Consider the following 22,450-nt stretch of genomic DNA (forward strand, 5'->3'; position numbering starts at 1 on the left):
CCTGAGCCTGAGGTCCAAACCTCAGAGACCCCAGAACAAGAAGCTGAGTTCCAAACCTCAGAGACCCCAGAACAAGAAGCTGAGTTCCAAACCTTGGAGACCCCAGAACAAGAAGCTGAGTTCCAAACCTCAGAGACCCCAGAACAAGAAGCTGAGTTCCAAACCTCAAAGACCCCAGAACAAGAAGCTGAGTTCCAAACCTCAGAGACCCCAGAACAAGAAGCTGAGTTCCAAACCTCAGAGACCCCAGAACAAGAAGCTGAGTTCCAAACCGTAGATACCCCAGAACAAGAAGCTGTTCTAAACCTCAGAGACTCCAAAACAAGAAGCTGAGTTCCAAGCCTCAGAGACTCCAGAACAAGAAGCTGAGTTCCAAACCTCAGAGACTCCAGAACAAGAAGCTGAGGTCCAAACCTTAGAGACCCCAGAACAAGAAGCTGTTCCAAACCTCAGAGACTCCAAAACAAGAAGCTGCGTTCTAAACCTCAGAGACCCCAGAACAAGAAGCTGTTCCAAACCTCAGAGACTCCAAAACAAGAAGCTGAGTTCTAAACCTCAGAGACCCCAGAACAAGGAGCTGAGTTCCAAACCTCGGAGACCCCAGAACAAGAAGCTGAGTTCCAAACCTCAGAGACTCCAGAACAAGAAGCTGAGTTCTAAACCTCAGAGACCCCAGAACAAGGAGCTGAGTTCCAAACCTCGGAGACCCCAGAACAAGAAGCTGAGTTCCAAACCTCAGAGACTCCAGGACGAGAAGCTGAGTTCCAAACCTCGGAGACCCCAGAGCAAGAAGCTGAGTTCCAAACCTCAGAGACCCCAGAACAAGGAGCTGAGTTCCAAACCTCGGAGACCCCAGAACAAGAAGCTGAGTTCCAAACCTCAGAGACTCCAGGACGAGAAGCTGAGTTCCAAACCTCAGAGACCCCAGAACAAGGAGCTGAGTTCTAAACCTCAGAGACCCCAGAACAAGGAGCTGAGTTCCAAACCTCGGAGACCCCAGAACAAGAAGCTGAGTTCCAAACCTCAGAGACCCCAGGACAAGAAGCTGAGTTCCAAACCTTGGAGACCCCAGGACAAGAAGCTGAGTTCCAAACCTCAGAGACCCCAGAACAAGGAGCTGAGTTCCAAACCTCGGAGACCCCAGAACAAGAAGCTGAGTTCCAAACCTCAGAGACCCCAGGACAAGAAGCTGAGTTCCAAACCTCAGAGACTCCAGAACAAGAAGCTGAGTTCCAAACCTCAGAGACTCCAGAACAAGAAGCTGAGTTCCAAACCTTGGAGACCCCAGCGGCTGAGGTCCAAACTCACATCATAGAAAAAATTATGTCTAATATAATTTTTTGTTCGGTTTCTTGTTAACTTAAGTTAAGCTAAGTTAGAGTACATCTGTGCAGAATATACCTGCAAAGTGTGAAATAAATCATCCAAATTGCAATTTTCAAGGTATGGATAGATGTTGTCAAAAGTACTAAAAAACATGTTTTTTGTTGGGGCACTATGTGAAAACCGTAGATTATCCCAAAAAGCTGGCTTGTTTTTGTAGCCTCATGCCTCTAGATGCCATTGACCAAGTATGAGCTTGTTCTGCCAAAAAAACAAGAACTAGTTCATTAAAACCAAAATCTTCTCCAGTTTTTCAATCCAATATGGCTGACTTTCTGTTGGTGGACGGTGGAGCTACACTTATGTTTCATGACTGTCTCCATGTGCTCTATCACTGTGCCAAATTGCGTTGGCCTACACCCAAAATAGCATGTCCCAAATCCCATGGGGTCAACTTCCAGGGGGCGCTGGCGAGCCATTCTGTTTGGGTCGTGTGCATGTTGCTGACTGGCACAGAGTTTTGGCTGACCCTGACCATTGTGCCAATTTCTGTGAGTTTTGTTCACGGGAAGGCACTCAAAAATGTGATTTAAATTGCGGAAGAATAAGAAGAAACCAGGAGAGTTCTCGAGCCTAATTCCCAGGACTTCGTCCAGGCCCGAGCCTAAAAGACGATGTATGGAGAGGTGAGGTTAGAAGTGCAGATGGAGTCTGTGGACTTGCGCCAGGCCGAGGCAGATCCATCAGTCCAGAGTGGGGTCTGGGGAGTGCTGCTGTTTTATTGAAGAGTCCCACAACTACACTGAGAAAACCATTCATTTAGGCAGGACCCACCTCTGTTATGAGAAATATACCACTTTGATATTACTGATACTCTTACTGACACCGCGATCACTGATACTTAGTACAGCCAGAGCTTCGACAAAACGGCTGCTGTTGTTGCTTCTAAAATACCTCAACTACTACTATTTCCTCACCTTATAGAGCCAATTACATCCTGAAAGTTAGCCAAAAATATGAGCTTCTTTCCTATTTAATGAGCTGTTATATTGAATTTTCTTTCTCTTGTTTTGCTCCTGTCTGCTGTTCACATTTTGGCTGGCCCCTCTGTGTAGAAACCTCCTGCGTCAACATTTATCCTCTCACACAGTTTTTGGCCTAACCTCTTGTTGACCCTCGTTTACAAGTCTAATCAGGCTGTATTTTCCAAGTGCTTTTAAAACTGTCCTCTCCACTGTCCCGCAAACGCTGATGGGCCAAGGCAGTGGCAGCCAGGAAGTTCAATACAATCATAAAACTAGGCATGGCAATATGGCAAAAAATGGAAAGGACCAAAAGATGATTTATTTTCAATAAAATGTTATATTTTCATATTAAAAACGTGGATACATCATGAACATGGACAAGGCAGACCTTATAGTCTGCTTTCCAGTTCTGCCTCATTTAAAGTGAGGGTCTATAATTTCGAACCCATAACACTTTTCTTAATCACTGTCTTACGCTTTGTTTATTAGAACAGTGGTTCCCAAACCTTTTTCCTTAAAGCCCTCCTTCCATGTTCTGCAGACAGACTCCAAAACAATAACCCCCACAATGTATCGATACAAAATAATCCCTACAGGGACAATAATCAATCATAAATAAAAATAGATCAGGCCCCTGTCCTCCAGGTTGAGAACCACAGGGTCAATGCTGGATTGATCTCAAATGTTGAATTCAGTGTTACATCAGTCTTTCTTCCGGTTTAACATACAATGCAAATGGCAGAACTGTCTCTTTTAAGACCCTCCTCTCAGCTCCCCATCAAAACAAACCTCCACTTCTTCTCCGAATCAGTCGGTCGCAAGTGTCAGAAGGTGCTCTAGTATCTTGTTTGGTAGTAACAAAGCTTCTGTGGTCATTTTGCCTCATGGTGCTCTGCGAAAGGGGAGCAGGGAAGCTATGGGCGACGGGAGGTGCTCAAGGGGAAAAGCTGCAACAGAAAGAGTCCCGAAACATACGTGAATGGCTCTAACCACAACTCAAAGTCTGTGGTTTTGATGATAAAAGATTGTAATATGGTAAAAGGCCAATTATGTAAAAAAAAATCCCATCTCTGGGTTTGATAGTGTGGGTGCTATGAGCTATGGGTTTCACTTTTGCAGCACCCACGGGAATCCTCCTCCATCATATCGAGTCTGGAAGAGAGTCAACTGTGCATGTTTTTGGTTCATGCATGAGTAAGACTGGCGCACGAGAGAGAACTCACCTACATGTTTCTTATTTCCTCGACGTCAAGTGTAAAAAATGTGACAAATGAAAGCAAAACACAATAAAAAATACTTCCCCCCCCCCCCCCCCCTTTAACGCTTCAGTACTTAACAGGATTGACTCACTCCTCCGGTATGTTCCCGTTTATGATGTTGATATGATCCACTTTGCTCAATTGCACACTGGCACCAACCGAATAAAAACCCGTGTTTATGTTGCCCCACTTGCAGTAGCGGCATTGTCGGCGCAGTCCTCTCTGTGAATGAATGAGCTGCATGCATCGCAGCGCGGCGCACGTGGGGCAGTGGGCGGGACCTGCCTTTGCATTGCCTTGGTCCCTCTGTCAGAGAATCAGACAGAAAGAGAGCGCAGAGGGGAGAGTGGAGAGGAGAGAATCCGCGGAGATCGGGAGAGGAGCATGCGGGGACAGAGTCTATGGGCGTGCGCTCGAGAGAATGCCTTGGTCGCTTGGAAAGCTTGAGCCAGGATACCCAAACCAAACTGACAACAAGACAAGACAGGTCCGGTCTGAAGATGGAGAGGCGAGGTGAAGATGAAGCAGCACTGAAACCACAACGAGGAACGGGGAAAGGTCCGAAAGAAGCTGTGGAGATTTCGCGGATGTCTTAGAAAGAGTACGAATTACATGGAATATGTGGACTAATCTGTGAAGGCAACGCATGGGAGAGCACATGCGAGAGATCCAAGAGGCACGCCAATGGGAAAAGTCTGAGACATGACTGGGTTATTTGAGGCTGACTTGCGAAGACTGGGTTGGCAATAGAGTGCAAGAAGTAGGTTATGCAAGTTTAAAATGGTCCAAGGAGACTGTATGGTGATCCCATAGGTACTCAAGTAGAAGGGGTGTGGTGAAAAATGTATGGGGGAAATACGATTATGAATGAACAAAGGTCTTGTGAGAGGACGGTGTTGGAGAGGAAAATAATTTAGTGGGAGATAAAAAAAAAAAAAAAACGATGTACAGAGAGGAGAGGACTTCGATACAATTTGAGTGAAGGGTGGTTTGGCGTGGACGAATCAAAAGAGACAATTTAAGCCCAGAGATCTCGCAGTGACATTTCTTGACTATTGAGGGAGAAGTGAAATCTGGAGGCTTCAAATGGCTGTGGAAGGAGAAAGAGAATGTCAAACGGGAATTTCATTTTGGACTTCATCTCGGCAAGACATAGGCGGCTGAAACATGAAACTAGTTTCTATTTCACAGAAATGCACATTGGGGAAAAGCATTGAAGTTTGCCTGGCTAGTGGAGATTATATTTTCTCCCGAGGATAAAAACATCAGAGAAATGTACCGCTTGGGTCCTTCATAAACTTGTTTTTTTTCTTTCTTTTAAGAAAAGTAAGACTGGTTGCACAGAATCATCGAGAGAAAAGCTGAATTGCAAATTTACCAGCATTTTGATTCAAACAAACCATTTTATAGCCTTGTGGGAGACGATTTCTTGGCAAAGACTTTGGCCAAATGAGAAAAATCGAAACGATATCTAAGCTTACAAAACTGCAATCCCATCAATGTGAACTTGAGACTTCTGTAGTACATTATAACTCATCATAACCCAAGGCATTTCTTGTGAATGTTTGGTGATCCATCTCACCTCATGGCCTTTGCGGGAAGGAGAAATACAAACATGGTGGACAAAGCCATTCACTAAAGAGCAAAATATAACAAGTCTCTAATGTGCTAAAGTAAGGAAGAAATCACCATTTAGTTGCTATGGGGAGCGCAACAGATGAAGATATGGACTCGCTGGACGATGAGCCGGAGGCCACGCAGGCCATGGGACGTCCCGCCTGGGCAGTGTCCACTCTGGCCGCTGTCCTAATCTTCACCACTGTGGTCGATGTGCTGGGGAACCTGCTGGTGATCGTGGCCGTGCTGCGAAACCGGAAACTCCGCAACGCAGGTAAAAACCCAAGCTGGTCACGAGAGAGTTTTTAAAGTTTGAAGACAGGCCTTTGAAACTGTTGTCATCGAGATCAAAGTGGAGGTTTGAGATAGGAGGAGAGGAGGCCATCTTTGTGGAAAAGCACAAACCTACCCTGAACCAAGGGGGAGGGGTGAGTAGTGTAAATGTAAATGTTAGTGAACTACTCTGAGTTTTGCCCTAGCACAAAACAATGTTAATTTATGTTAATCAGTGAAACAGTTATCGTGAAGAAAAATCTTCGGCAGAGTTTAAGTAGGCCTCTTGCCAGTGTTTTACTAATCTTGCTTAAATCTCAACACCAGAAAAAGAAGAACACCAGAAAACGAAATATCAAGCATGGGCTTAAATCTTGTTTTGAGCGGTTTTCACTCGTGATCGGTCCAAGAATACTTTGTTTGACGAAATGTCAGACTGGTATAAAGGTGATCTTGCTTGAAATAAGAAAGTAAATGGTAAATGATTGTATAGCGCTTTTCCAGCTACAGCAGGCACCGCTCACCCATTCACACTTTCATTCACACACCAATGTACACTGACACTGGAGGCGAGGTGTGTGAAGTGTCTTGCACAAGGACACAACAACAGTGTGGACATTCAGAAGGGATTTTAACCCCCCGACCTTCACGAAACAAACTGCTCTATCGCCACTGCCCCCAAACTGCACAAACGCCAGAAATAATCTAGGTCAAATGTCAAACACAAATCTTAACTAGTCAACACAACAAGTTTAAAATATTATGCTTGATTTGAGACATTTCAACTCATCTACATATTGTTTTTTTTTGGGTGAAGCTTCAAAAGATAGAATCAAAACGTCCCCTAGTCAAGCAACCCAGTCCAGTTGACAACATTTGAAAAGGTCTACTGGACGACTGAGAGAATACGCACATAGGCCTGTGTAAGTGTTAACCTACTGGCATCCTAAGTTGCAGGGAAAGGGATGCATAATTCTTCGACATTCTTAGCAGAAGTCCAATGTCCATTTTTGGCCCAACTTCAAACCAGATTTTCTCTGCACTGCTCAAAGCTCAAGTTATGTAATATCCATATTAATTGGAGCTTCTGATGTGAGCTGTTGGTAAACACAAAGGAGGTTTCCTGTAATAAAATCTCCCTCCATTCATCGCAGTCGTTGTTTTCTCATTCCCACCGCGCTTGCACAGGCAGGTTTGTTTAACTTTAGTGAGCAGCACTGGTTAATTATGCACAACATCAACATTGTTTGATTTCTTGCGACATTTTAAAATCCCTGGTTTGCCTCATGTCTGCCTTGGCTGGATTCCCCTAAACTAAAAAAAAACCCACCTAAACATGAATAATAAGGTAAGAAAGTAAGTGCTTTATTTGTCATTGTAAAATTGTACAATGAAATAGTGTTAGTCCTGAGCCGCTGCAACTGAGCCGCGCTGCCACTGTGGACCAACCGGAGCGGCGTGTTTTTGGAAGTAGAGGAAATCGTAGCACCCGGAGGAAACCTGGCTGGCTGCCTTCAGGCTCCTCTGATCCTCTGAAACGGTGCAGCACTTCCTGAGTTCGTCCCCGCGTCAGAGTGGTGTCCCACCCTGGTCAGTCCTTCCACCACCTCCTTCCTCCTCCTCCTGCACAGCTCCCTCCACTCCACAACAGTCTTTTACCATCTTCTGAGGAGCATATCAGTTAATCTGTTTTATTCTCCAGTGAATATCCATTTGCCAGAACACTTGTAGGGATAGAAGGCATGTGTGGCCTAGCTGTGAGTCTCGCCTGGATACCTCCTTGTCCCTTTTTTGTTTCCTGTAGCTACGTTTGTGACGCCTCCACTGTGCTGCAGGTGTGGGGCTCTTGAAAAGGCATTTCAGTGTTTCAGAAGAAGAAATGTGTAGGTCTCAAATGTCTTTAGCTCATAAGCTAGCAGTTTGTTTACTTTTAAAAAGCTGCTTTCTTCAGGACCATTATGGACTCTCTGCAGTGAAAAAAAAATCAGCCGAGCCCCACAAAAAAAAACGGCAAAGACAGACAAAAGTGTCCAGAAAAAAAATGTGGAACACAGAAACCACAAGTGCAGTTTGCAGAAAAAGCCAAAAAACGCATCTGTGCCAGGAGAGAGGGAGGTTGCTGCATGTTTATGCGCTGCGTCTCTCCCTTTGGGGTGAATTTGAGCATCCCTCTTGGGCAAAATAATAATGTGACTTTGTTGTTTTTTCTCAAGTGATACAAGTGTTTTAAGTCAAGGTACATGAAGACGGGGTGCTATGCAAAATCTGTTTTTTTAGAGCTTTGTTTCCTCGTCGAAACTAATTTTCCGTTTAAGATGAATTAAGAAAACCAGGTTACAAACCGAAATGCATTGCACTGTGCTTAATGATATTTTGTCACTTACTTTTAAATACAAGAACCTATTTAAAGTCCTGGTATATTTTCAAAGTCATCTTTTCTGTGTCTTTCCAACAATACGGACTTTTTGGCATCAATTACATAGAACGCAGTGAGGATCGCAGACTCCTCTCAGGACAAACAGTGTGCCTGTGTCTCTGTGTTGACCTTGAGGCTCTCACTGTCCCTTCCTCCTCCTCCTCCTGCTGCTGCTGCCGCCTCACTCTGAGCTGCCAGTGTGAGGTTTCAGCCCAAAATCTTCAAACAGTAAAAAAAAAAAATGGGTCACTTAAACAAGTTCAGGTTTAGCTTATTCTGTAGCGGTGTGACAAATGTCGTTTCATTTGGGTAAAAGCAAAGCAGACATTCACAGCGTCGTTTTTTCCCCCTCCTGTAATAATTCAAATGGATTCTCTAATGGTGAAGTCACAGAGTGGTGGATTTTTAGCCCATACAAATGTTGAAATGATATAAAGAAATGCAAGGTAAAAATGTCCCATTTTGATTCCACACTTTTGGAGGCTGGAAACTAACTTTGGTAACTTTGTTTGTATCATTATGATTGTGTAAGCTCTCAGTGGTCGTGATGAAGCCTTTTGGATAAGAGGAGTACGCCTTTCAAACAGATAATAACTTGGAGACCTTCTTCTACTTTGTCATTATGGTGATGCCTTTGAGGGTTGTTGATGTGATTAAGCTTTATCAGTTTGCCTCAGGAAACGCCTGGCAAGACGACAACCCCGTCTTTATCAGCAGTCTTTTCCTTAAGTCTTCCCTGTTTATCATTAACCTCTGCGGAACCGCCCACATTTTCTCCAGTTTGGCATTACCCAAATCTAAAAGCTTCTTGACAAAAAAAAAAGCATCAAAAATGAGACGTAAATGTGATGAAAACGTGACAGAAGATCCCGATCTCAGGTGTAGACTCCAACTGCAGAATATTAAGTGAGAGCAATTAGACTTTAGCACAACTCTCTACGTTGTTGAAATATTTGCCATTAAGTATGTACAGTATCTGGATGTTATTTGACAGGAAGGGCATCAGATGATCAAATCAACCAAATGACAAGCAGGGAGCAGTCACATGACCCCAAAAACTACTATTGATCTGCTCAGAGAGTGTATTTTTCACACCTTTAACACTGACTGTCTCCAGAGCTTCACGTCACATATATCTTCCATCTTGTGTTACTTTAAATTTTAATACCTGCATTTGTCGCCGTGAGGGGAGCTAATATATCTCAGGCCGATAATATGAATGGATGTGACAGGCCGCTGCAACAGTAGACGCGGCTCTTATTGCATCAGCGCTTCATAAAATCGCTCTCTCTGAATCACTAAAGGCCACCTGAATGTCACTTCACCGACAGAGCACATTCAGCACACCTCCGCCGGCTGACAGGGTTCTGTTCAATCTATAGCACACTATACCTCTGCCTTTAACCTCACTTTGTGGGATTTAGCGGGCTCGTATACGCAGATCGAACACATCGTTGTTATTACTATCGGCTTGTCGCTTTGTTAACTGCCAAGGCCGGCTAATGTGCAACAACTAACTGCTTCAGGCTGTGTATTGGCACATTTTTATCAGCATGACGGCATAAATCGTGCAAAAGCGCTGTTTTTAATATCTTGTAAAAATATATTTTTAAAAATGTCATGCAACAAAATAACAGAGCAGACCTATAAATTCATGCACAGAGTATACTTAACTCCTCTACGACTGAGTAGAATGTTCCCAAATCTATCTTCAAAATGTAATCGATGTAAAACACAAACAGGGTCCTTTCTTCATATGTTTTGGGAATGCAAACGCCTAACTGAGTTTTGGAACTCTGTGCATGACTTTATGGTTAAAATAATTAAAAGACCCCCAGATAAATCAACAATAAGGTGCCTGTTTGGTATAGAACCGGATAGACAAATTAGCTCAGTAACACAGAATCAACTGGGAATTATTGCATATATAGCAAGGAAATGTATTTTTATATATTTTTCTTTGTTGGAATCAAGATGGACCACCAACATTTTTTATGTTCGAACAAATTTTGCAAGATACTCGGCATTTAGAGTTCCAAACGTACTCTTTAAAAAACAGACTGGATCTTTTTGATGATCTCTGGGGACCTTTCACTTAACTCCGACTCTGTGACCGCCATATGTGACCATAGCTGACCTGAAGACTACGACAATGTACTAAGCACCAAAAACCTTGTTTATTATTATTATTATTACTATTTTTTGTTTTTTTATTTTTATTTATTTGTATTTATTTTTTATTATTACTCTCCAAACCGAGCACACTTTCTCCTCATTTTTCCCATCAAGTTTTTTGCCACTTTTTATTTTTATTTATTTATTATTATTTTTTTATTAATTAAATTTTTTTTTTCTCTCGTCGTTGTTACATTTATCAACGATTTTCATTAAGTGTTTGGCCGAACTTTTGTTGTGTTTTCGACATGTTTACCGGTCTTTTGTGGCCTTTTTATCATTCTTTAGCCACCCTATTATTATGTTTTTGCCATTTATTTATTTATTTATCTATTTTTATTATTATTATTTTTTGATATAGCTTTCTAGATTTATACATTTTCTGTCACTTTTTATTCATATTTTTGCCACTTCTTTTTCTTGTAGCTTGTTACTTTTATGTTGTTGTTTTTTTCTTGTGTGGCATTTTTATCATATATATATATATATATATATATATATATATATATATATATTACCACATTTTTGTCTGTTTATTATTATTATTATTATTATTATTATTATTACTATTATTTACTTATTTACTTAATTTTTGGGTTTATTTTATCTATTTATTTTTCTTGCTGTTTTGATGTTTGTTTGCTTTTTGGATAACTTATATCATATATATTACAGTCTGCTAGTCCGGTACCTAAATGTAATTACTTTTACTTCCTGTCGTAGGATCTTATTATTATTACTGTTATTATTACTATTATGTGTGTATGTATGTGTGTATGTATGTATGTGTATATGTATGTGTGTATGTATGTATGTGTATATGTATGTATATATATATATATATACATATATATATATATATATGTATGTATATATATATGTATGTATGTGTATGTATATATATATATATATATATATATATATACACTCATTATTTATTTATTTATTTATTTATTTATTTATTTTTATTTTTTATTATTATTATTATTTTTTTTAATTATTATTATTATATTAGGGGATCATACTATAAAAGCATTAAAAAATAAAACAAACAAAAAAGCGCTGTTTTTTTTTTTTTTAGAACTCCTGACCACACTCCGGACAGCCCGAACAAACATGTCCACAGCCAATCTCTCTTCCTTAATTGCGCAGATTTGCACGTTTGCTGGTAGCTCACAGTTTCTTAAGCTGCTGGCATTTTAGGGAGAGCTTATTTTTCGTTATAAATTAGTTGGATGTTTTGTCCGTGACTGGATGTAAATTCGTGGCATTATTTGTTAATACTGGTCATTACGGCACAGCTTGCTTCTCCCTCACAGCAAGAAGGTTGTGATTGTGTGACTTTTACGTGTCTGGGTGGGTTTCTAGACATTCCAAAATAAATAAATAAAACATGCAAAGAAGGCACATTCCTCCATAGAACCTGGGTCAATTGCAGGCGACATTTCCGATGGGTTCGGTAAAGTGTACCTGAGTTTTAGCTCAATGTTTTATTAACGCAGTACTAAGTAGCTCGTGCCCCTAGAGGCCACAAGCGCCACTGCAAGTGTCACAGCAAGTTGACATTTTTTCATTTAAAGGGGCTAGATTAGGCAAGGCAAGTTAGCCATTTTATACTCACTACTGCCACCTGTAACTGCACCTTCTATATTAAGCTCGTGCATGACAGCAATTCGGACCCGAAGTAACAACTTTTTGAGTGACAGTGCAGGATTTTAGAAGTAGTTGTGGTGAACAGGTCAGGTCATTGTTGAAACATGTAGGGGGAGGAAAATACTTCATTCTAACATTTTTAAACTCTGTATAGTCCCTTTAAGAGTAAATACTACGCTGACTGAAAAGGCGAAGGGAGAGAGGGATATTGTACATCCAATTACGCAATGGAAATTTTTTTTTTTACTCAAACTTGGCTGTAAATACTGTTTAAGCGGCGCTAGCCCGCAGTTAGCTTTGTCCGTTGGCCTGTTAGCTTCTTTGGACATTATATTTGACTGGATTCACCTGAACTTTTAATGTTTTATTGCCTTGATGTTTGTTGCAGCCCTTTGAGGCGACTACTGTTGTGATATTGGGCTATACAAAACCATTAAACTTGAAACTTGAAACTTCTTCGTGAAGAAGTGTATATTGGCTGCTCCGGTCCGGTGGCAGACAAGTTGCAAATGTGGTTTTCTGACCAGAGACACCAGGGAGAGATGAAAGACGCCCCAATCATCCCATTCACACTTGTATTACCCTCAGAGGGACTACGGAAAGGATTTATTCAAGTATTGCTTTAAGTACAGAGAACAATTCAGCACCAGCTTTCAGAGAGTGAAGCAGGTGTCAGTTCGGACAATAGCCATGCTGCTAATTTGTCATTACAAAATACTTTACTCTTGCGTGTTGCCACTAGAGGGTGCTATAAAATGTTAAATAATAATGCATGTGCCTAAAAGCATTTCAACGGCGAGAATTACCGCTATACGAGCGATCTGGATCGTCACATCCGGGGGCCGTGGTAGGCATTTTACGTTTTAAACAAATGACAGGAATTCTATGATCAGCAAAAACAATGTTCATAAACAGGGCATTGCTTGTCTTGCACTGTAACAGATCGATCATTTTATAAAACCGTGTTAAAGCCCTGGATGCATCAGCTGTTCACCAAAACATCCGTCGAAAATTGCGGGAGTAAACAATAACAGCGATTGCTCGTATTGGAATAGCAAAAACGCTCCACATGTGGGCCTCATGACTCCACTCTACGGAGCAGGGGGAGAGCGCGACTCCACCGAAAGAAAACCACATCCCATGTAGCCCCAGAGCAGACCCCAAGCGAAGACCCGATTAGTCAGAATTAGAGTCAGATCAGATGTACGACCTGGACGATAATGAAACACCGGTATGTTTCTAAAAGGGGCTGCCTACACAGACACGAGTGTCAGCGATGTGTGCCCCATTACACATGGGGAAATGGAACAAAACGCACCAACAAAAAGTCAGTGAAATCAGGCTGAGAAATGCCTGAAAACAAAATTCAAAGAGACAAGCATAATGAAAAATGGGTGTCAAAAAATTATGCTGTTTTTACTGTTGTTAGATAGCCTGGCTAACACCAGACTAAAATCCCAAGTGATATTTAGTCTGGGGACCACCAATTCATTTTCTCGTAGGAGAGGTGTGGTCTACGATCGTCCATAGTCATTTATTGGGCGATACGAAAGAAAAAAAAAAAGTCTATCATGCGTCTGCACGTAGCCATAGCATATCATCGTATCAGCGATGACGTATGACGTACCCGCTGTAAACTTTTGAGCTAAATTACGTAGAACAGGGTCTAAAGCATGATGGAAAAATATCATCGTGTCTGTCATGTTGGATCCGTAAATAAACTTTTTTTTTAAACCGTAAATAAACTACAAGCTTCCGTATGACGAATAGCGCGTCATCGTCTTGCCGTCCTCCTCGCTCTGTGATTGGTTCCCAAATCCATGCGAAAATTTCGGCCATGGTCCCCAGGCTGCTGTGCAGTTCGAAATGATTCGAGCGCACACAGCAGCATGGCGTCAGCCAGGTTAGTTGTTAGATGTATTTCACAGTTTAATGGAAAGTCGCAATTTTCAACAAAAGTGCGATTTTCTTCACTTTTTGTCTGAAAAGTACTGTTTTGATGAAAACCACTGTTCTTCATTTGCCAATTAAACCCCCGCCCCCTATAAACCTAAAATAAAATACTTTCTAATGAAAGAAGAAACATAGATCTTGATTTGGTTCTTGATTTTCTGTGGGACAGTGACGATTGTTGAAAATGAGCAGAGATCCTGGCTGACAGAGGTGACTTCTGAGGAAAGTCATTGAACATAATGATAACGGCCAATAGTTAATGTCTCTAAGCCCATCCGGTCCACATCCTCAAGCCGATCCATTCATCCTGACTCTATCACTTGACCTTGAGGGCATAAAGTTGTCAGATGTATCGCACCCACAAACAGACACTGCGTAGATAGCCTATGTTATCCCCTCCTGTCAGTGCCCTTAATGTTATGCTTGATAAAACCTTCACATATCATTCCTGATCTAAAATGGCAGGCTGGGTGCTGGATGTACCTCAGGTGTCGTACGCTGGGCTGAATTTGCATCATTTAAGCCCATCGTTGTGAATGAGCCGTGACTGCGCTTCTCACTCCAAAAGGTCATTGATGTATTTTGGGAAGGAGACGCCAAAACCAATATGGCTGCTGCTTTTCTGAGTTGCTCATTAAGTCAAAACTTTCTTCTGCTTTTTTTCCTTTGTTGTTCCCTTCAGGAAGGGGCCTCTCTCTGTATACTCTCACTCTCTCTCTCCCAACATGCACACAGCCCTAATCCAATAAGGTTAATTAGGTCTTTTAATGTTAAAGTTTGAAGAACTATGCTGACTTTTATTCCTTACAAAGCAATAACAAACACCAGTTAAACCATGCAGAAAATGGAGACAAATACTAGGCCACCCAAAAGACAAAAAATGCTATGTCATGTATGAAATCCAACGTAGGTCAAGCAAAAATACATCGAGGAAACAGGGAGAGCTTTCAGTGCTTAGAAAAAGGAACAGAGAACAGAATGCAAAAAAGAAACTAAAAGGGCAAAAAATCTGCTATCTCTGATTATTCAAATAGGAAAACCATATGGACAGGGGTGGGGCTAAAATCCTCGGGACAGAGGAATATGAATACCGTCGCTGGGTAAAGGAGGAGAACGTTCCCCCAGGACAGTAAATCGGGATGATGTGTTATGAAATCTTGACTTTTCAGATCTCGGATCATGTTGATCAGTCAACACTGAACAGTCATTATGAGCATAAGAGGCAAAGGCGGGAAAGGACTCGAAAAAGGAGGCGACAAGTGTCACCGTACAGTTCTTCGTGATAACGGCCAAGGCATCACCAAGCCCGCTATTTGCCGTCTGGCTCGCTGCGGTAGCGTGAAGCGTATCTCCAGTCTGATGATCTACGAGGAGACCCGCAGTGTGCTCTAGGTTTTCCTGGTGAACATGATCCTAGCATGCACCGAGAATGCCAAGAGGAAGAACGTGACCGCCATGGACGTGGTGTACGCCCTCAAGAGACACCGCACCCTGTAGGGATTCGGAGGATAAACCTACAATCTAGATCTTGAGAATTTCTGACAAGAGGAATGGTCTTCAATTCCTTCTCCTGTTGTCTACACCTCCTCATGTTCTCCTGTAGAGAACATGCGGAGTACCATCTCAGTGATGTCATCAAAAAAGCTCAGCACAGCGCTCTATCCCACTTTTCCAGCTTGTGGAACCAACTTTCTCAAAGCGCCATCCCCATCCTATAGTCCTTATACATTCACGGCAAACTCAGTGGTGGTAAGCTACGTGTGTAGTAGCCACAGCTGACCATTGTGATAGACTGACGGAAGTGAGGCTACCAGTCTGTGCCATTGGCCCCTCCATCCTCTCACTCACACTCATTTATTCTGGCCTATTGTATATGTTTTTAGTGGTAGAGAAAACCTACGCAGACACGGGGAGAACATGCATACTTCACACAGGCCCCGTTCAGGAATCGAACCAGGGACCTTTTAGCTGTGAAGCACAAACATCACGATTTTATCCTGACATTGTCCTGCTGTAGGTGTGAATTTGACAATAGAAACGATCCTCCATGCCTATTTCAGGCTAAGCGTGTTAATCTTTCAAACACGGCCTCCTTCTCTCCTTTTTCAAACCAATGCAGCTCTTGATCCAGCAGGAACATGTCCCTGTCATGTCCATGCCACGTGAGAACATTGAGCCATGTTATTACACCTTTAGATTTCCATACCATTTCCATCATATTAGTACTTTGTAGTAACATCTTTCCTCTAGCTTCGTGGTACTAGAGGTATGAAAAAGTGAATTCCACTAGAGCATTTTTTAAAGAGACAAATATTAGCCTTTTCTTTCTTTTTTAACATTAAGGTGAGTCTCTAATAAAGCCCCTAAGTAGATATTATGAGATTTGAATATAATAGCATCTCCATTTATGAACAATAGCTTACACTTTCCTCCACCTCCTCAGATGACAGGTGCGACAGGGGTATAATTTTCGCCTGCTCCGTCTAATCACATAAAAGTAGCACTTCACTCTTCCCTCTTCAAACTTCTGAAGTTTGTTTGTGGTTTGACGTCAGAGGAAGGCCCTGAAAGCAGAAGCACTTGCCCGCCCGCCCACCCACATGATAACAGGTAGAGCAAACGCCACGGTCAGATCTCAACAGTCTGAGTGGTCTGACACGCCGAGTAATGCTAAGTGGGTCTAAAAGCTAATGCTGTTATTCCAAAAGTCCTGCGCTTTCACGTCACGGGAGCTAGAGAGTGCCGGAGCGACCCAAATCTGTCATTGGACGTTTAGCGAAAGCGTAACAATTGCATATCAAATAAGACTCGAGAAACTACTGCTTCTGCAAGTACTGCGCAGTAGGCCTTCACACAAATACAATAAAACTAGTTTGAGTACAGTTCTCCCCACAACAGTAAACTAGTTCATCTAACGTGATCAAAAGGTATCATGAATATGGAATACACATGAATATTTCAAACGGTTAAAGGCTAAAATGGAACTGAATTCGGAAAATCGGGACTGAAACCTAACTTTCGCACATGTTTAAGTTACCGTGCGTTTGTATTTTTAGATTGTGTTGTGTGTGCGCAAATCTCAGAGGGGGTTTGTGATAAGAATAATGGTGGTGGTATACTGTGCAGCCCGACAGACGAAATAAACCGTGGAAATCAACACTACCTCCAGGAGCCACAACAAAGTTGGCGGCGCGTGCTTGTCAGTTCAGCCCCATAGCGCTGCTGTGTGTTATTTATGTCTGCGGTCTCCCTCTCTCACCCCCCCCCCCCCCCACTCACGTATGGGACGGCCCGCTGCAGCCGGGGATTACCACCGGCCTTATTTATTTATCAGGAGGTTTTACTGAAGCAGGCTCCATCTATCACGAGCCGACTGCGGGGATGGCACTGCCTGGGACCACACGTTCACTGATACTGAAGTGGTCTCTGCTCTAATGGGCTGCAGCAGAACTCAATTTGGGGAAAGCTACAAGGCAATTAAAAGCCTCTGACACTGAAAATTTCATTATGGCAAATAGACTTCAGGCTAATTGTAGCAGCGCTTTTTTGCCGCTTCTTCTCTTCGGGGGTCGCTCAGTGGGTGAGGCACATTCCATTACACATTTACTGCTCACTTACACGAGGTGATGGCCACGGCTACAGCGTTGCTTGGCATTCTGTGCCGATACACCAAGACATTTATAAAGAGGACCTTCTGCGAGGATATACACACATTTATGCAGAATTGAACTTTTTCTGTGTAAAAGGCAAGCAGCTGCCCTCATTTGAAATATCACAGTGATCCCAGATCCGACTGGGGTGTTCCGTCAGTGCGTCCTTGGGCGAGACTCTTCACCCACCTTGCTTGTGTGAATGTGCGGGATATTAGTTCGGGGAGACAGTTATTGAAGGAAATCTCCAAACAGAAAATCAACAAATGCTTCACCTGATTATTATTACTTGGTGGTGAATGGATCCACACACCTGCCACATTCATCTTTTGGCTGAGAGTCCTTTGTACTGACGAACATCAGGCACATGCTTTTGAATATTATCGCCCCTTTTGGACACATTATGAGAAAATTTTCTTCAGTTCCAATGTGTTGACAAAGAAGACATTGGACTTTGTGACCGTTTTGTTTCATGCAAATAGGAAATGACATATTAGCCATAAACCAAGACTCCAGGACCAAAAAACAACATTTCGACTAGTATGTTGCGATGCCACGTGAACGCAACCTATAAGCCCTATAAGTAAGGCGAGCGCATGACTAATGACTACACCCAACTTACTTGTACACATACCGACATTCTGAAGCAGGCTTTAGTCAAACTGCAGGCATGAGTGTAAAAGCGTCTTCAGATATCTTAAATTCTACGAAATCCACTTCAAGCGACCACCCTTTGAAATCTCTTGCTACAAAGACTTTTCACAGAGGTTCGTTGAATCCATAAACGATGTGGAAACCGCCAACGCGAAGCTCTTTCTCCATCTGAGTGAGGTGTCAGAGGTTTATGAGAGGTGAGCGAGAGGCGCACAGTGCTTTGGGACGTCCAGTTCAGATCTGCGCTCGTGTCTAATTGGCTCGTTCTTTATGAGCTGAGGGGTTCAGGGCAGTCTGAGAGTGAACTACAGACTGGAGAGAAGTCATTACACGCTGCGCTCACTCACTTTACTGCCCCGCCGAGAAACACCTGGGTCAGAGGGGAGCGCCGGGCAGACTGTTTTAAAGATTCATACAGTGACAACACCGTCACGGGCATTTAGGGACCTGTAAGTACAATAGCTTAATATTCTGGTGGTGATTTTAAGCAAGAACTCAAATTCAGGACCTGAGCTGACTATTCATTGGAACTTTGATTACAGTTGCACAGTTAGCTGCTTGTGCAAAAAGTGTCATTATCTGCTTATGGCCTGAAACAGTTATTAAGATCTGTGGGAAGAGGTCCAAACGACCAAAAGAGAGATAAAGTGTATTGCAGTTTTCCACTTGTAAAGCACATACAGTGACTTGTGTTGCTCTCAAACTCATTGCAAAAGGACAATGGTTGAAAAACAGAGCAAGATCAACTGTGTATATACAATAGAGGGCGGCAGAGAGGAGGAAGTGCAGAGTTTAGCTTTGGTTAGTGCTAGATCGTATGCTCCGGAGGGACGGTCTGCTGTGATTTTGTATAGATCTATGAGTTGGTTTGTCTAAAAATACAAATAATCCTAATCCTAACCCTAATCCTTAAAGTTAACCCCTTAACTCCCACCTGAACCGAGCACAGTTTCTCCAGTTTGGCTTTACCCCAATCCAAAAGCTTCTGGAAAAAAGCTGTGAAAATAGCGACAAAACTGAGACGAAAACAATGATGGAAATGTGATAAAAAAGTGACGAAAAATTGATGAAAAGGTGGCAAAAATGTCACAAAAAATTGATAAATAATTGACAAAAAAATGACAAAAAAAATTGATGAAAAAAATTCAAAAATGTGACAAAAAATGACAAAAAATTGATACAAAAAAATGACAAAAAAATGACAAAAATGGATTTAAAATTGACGAAAAAATTGACGAAAAAATGACAAAAATGTGACAAAAAAATGACAAAAATGAGTTGAACACCCAACAAAAAAATGTTGGAAAAAAAATCTGATGACGTGAGGAAAAAGCTCCTCTCGGTTCAGGCGGGAGTTAAGAAGTTAACCATTTCCCTGGCCCTAACCTTAATTTGTGTCATGATATCTCACGTTTTCACAGCAGACTGTCCCTCCGGAGCATACGATCTAGCACTAACCTTTAGCTTTCTGACAGTCTGGTGGATGAAGCTCACTGGGAAAATGCCATCTGGTCTTAGATTCATTGCTTAAAAAGTGCTTGAATTACGACAATATATGCTGATTTTGTGCAGGTTTGGACGGTCAGAACAAATCCCAATATTTCAAGCACTTTTAAGTTATTTTCATCCAAGACAAGATGGCACTGTCTTTCAGTCAGTTGAGGCTGCGAGATGTGTACGTGGTATCTCTTTTTGAGCTAATCCCGTTCCACTCTGGACAAACAGGCCCTGTCCCGATCATTGTTGAGCTAAAACACAACAGTCTGAGGATAGTCAAAATGCCAGTCTGAGAAGCAGTGCTTTAAGCAAAGTACAGTCCTGTTTCTGATCATGTCCCCCTGGTGTCATTACTTTTGTGTCCCTGCGAGTTGTGGAAAGTGGTTTAGTGAAGTGTAAATATGACAGTAAGTCGATGAGACAGTGCTCAACTTTACGGCACGAAGCCAATTTCACCCTGAACCAGTCGATCCTCTTTGGCTGAATATTTATTGTTTGGAAACAACTTCATCGGCACTTAGTGTAGTGTCAGTTACAGGGCAGTACATCAATGAATAATAGATTCCTGTCTGTATGGACGGGGGTCTTGGGTGCAATGCTTTTAAAGGCAACAGCATGCAAAGCTTAAAATCTTTTTTTATGTTGTGTAATTATTCAGCAATTCTATTCCAGGATTGAAATGTAAGTCATTGCATTACACTGCGTTCCAAATTATTATGCAAATGACATTTTTCTAAGATTTTCTAAATTGTCAACTCAAATGAGAGTCAGCATAATTTTCAAGTCTTTAACTGGTAGAGGATCATTTAAATGTGGTGGAAAAAATTTCCTAGTGATAACAGTATTTTTTTCAAAAATAAATATAGTAAAAACCTCAAAATCCACTGTTCCAAGTTATTATGCAACTCATCGTTTCAATACATTTTAAAGCTTGTAATTAACTGAAAATGGTCATTTGTTGTATTTGTAGCATTAGGAGGTCATATTTACTGAAATCAAAAGCTATTTCAATCAAAAAAATATTAACAGGTCAAGTTATATTTTACCATAGGAGCCCTTGTGTGATAGCAGCTTCAAAATTCTTAAAACCATTAAACTTGTGAGTTTTTGGACAGTTTCTGCTTCGATTTTTTTGCAGGATGTTAGAATAACCTCCCAGAGCTGCCGTTTGGATGAAAACTGCCTCCCACCCTCATACAAGTTTTTTTTGTTGAGGCTCCAAAGGTTCTCAATAGGGTTGAGGTCAGGGGAGGATGGGGTCCACATCATGAGTTTCTCTCCTTTTCTGCTCATAGCAGCCAGTGATGCAGAGGTTTTCTTTACAGCATGACATGGTGCGTTGTCATGCATGAAGAGGATTTTGTTAGGGAAAGCACGGCTCTTCTTTTTGTAGCATAAAAGACAGTTGTCAGTCAAAAACTCCACATATTTTTCAAAGGTCATTTTCACACCTTCAGGGAGCCTAAAAGGGCCTAAAGGGGCCGACCAGCTCTCTCACCATGATTCTGGCCCAAAATCTGACTCCCCCCCTCCTTACTGACGTCACAGCCTTGTTGGGACATTGTGGTCATTCACCAACCATCCACTACTCCATTGATTTGACCATCCAGGGTTACACGGCGCTCATCAGTGAACAAGACTGTTTGAAAATGAGTCCTCATGTATTTCTGAGCCACTGCAGCCGTTTCTGTTCATCAGCTTCAATAAACGATTTAGGGGAGGCCCGTATAGAAGGATTATGCACAACTGCAGCCTCTGGAGGGTCCTACACCTTGATGTTCGGGGGACTCCAGAGGCACCAGCAGCTTCAAATATCTGTATGCTGCTTTGTGGCATCTGTTCTCATAATCTGATGTGTTTGTCTGGCAGAAACCGTCCATATTGTGCCTTTATCGGCACAAAACGGAGTGTGCTCTGAATCATCCACAAATCTCTTATCTGTATGATGATTACACTTAATCTTTCATGAAATATCGAAGGTTTTCATATCTAGACCAAGGCATTCAACTATTTCACGCTTTTCATCAGCAGAAAGTCCCTTTTTCTTTCCCATATTGCTTGAAAATGATGATCTGCATAATAAAGTGGAACACCCTTTTTCAGCAGTTTTTCCCTTAACTGGGCTTAACCCGACAACTAATTATCCCAGGTCTCTGAGATTAATGTCAGTGATTCATAGAGCCCCAAGACACGATACCATCCATGAGTTTCATTATTATTGTTGTTTTTTTTACCTTTTTGACACAAAAATCCAATTTGCATAATAATTTGGAACGCAGTGTATAGCCTATATGCTGATTGATATTACAATACATTACACTGACTGGGCTAAGCCACCAAACCATTTAACTCATTTCTCAGAAACTTGACTCTTTAAAGGGACTATACGGAGTTTAAGTTTTTAAAATGTTAAAACTAAGTATATTCATCCCCCTACATGTTCCTGCCTCTAAAATCTTGCTCTGTCACTCAAAAAGGTGTTAATTCGGGTCCGAAGTGCCGTCATGCACGAGTTTAATATAGAAGCTGCAGTTACGCGTAATACCTGAGGAGGCAGTAGTGTGCATATAATGACTAACTTGCATCTAGCCCCCAATAATTCTGGCTTACACTTTGAACTTTACAAGCTTGACGAGTTTCTCACAGCACTATACTGTTGACTTTCTTCAATCACTCCGTACCCGGTGGTGGTAAGCTACTAATGTAGCCACAGATGCCCTGGGGTATCTGTGGCTACATTAGAGCCAAAGATACCCTAGGGCGTCTGGGGTCTCTGTGGCTCAGATACCTCTGATGCCCTGGGTATCTGAGTCAGATATTCAAGATAGTGGGGCTGCCACACTCACACACGAAAACATTCACATAGGCAAGGTGTGAAAAGTGAACACACTGAACAGTGTTTAGTGATATCTGTGCTGTGTGTTTGTATCGGCTTTTTGTGAGAAGGTTTGACGA

General features: G+C 42.0%; 2 protein-coding genes across 2 annotated transcripts in view; both read left to right on the plus strand.

Moving 5' to 3' along the window:
• Nucleotides 1-3,883: 3,883 nt before the first annotated feature.
• Nucleotides 3,884-22,450, plus strand: part of LOC306964444 (melatonin receptor type 1B-like) — a 40,557-nt gene continuing 21,990 nt past the window's right edge. Inside the window, exon 1 of the mRNA XM_079558434.1 lies at nt 3,884-5,498. Coding sequence (XP_079414560.1) covers nt 5,309-5,498 — 190 coding nt within the window. The 5' untranslated portion in view covers nt 3,884-5,308. The remainder of the gene's footprint in view (nt 5,499-22,450) is intronic.
• LOC306964515 (uncharacterized protein) lies at nt 14,904-15,206 on the plus strand (the record flags this gene model as incomplete). Its single annotated transcript, XM_079558539.1, is given in 3 exon segments — nt 14,904-15,083; nt 15,087-15,188; nt 15,192-15,206. Coding segments are annotated over 3 exon segments (297 nt in total).

Source organism: Gobius niger (assembly GCF_951799975.1).
Source record: "Gobius niger genome assembly, chromosome: 1".
Classification (NCBI taxonomy): Eukaryota; Metazoa; Chordata; class Actinopteri; order Gobiiformes; family Gobiidae; genus Gobius; species Gobius niger.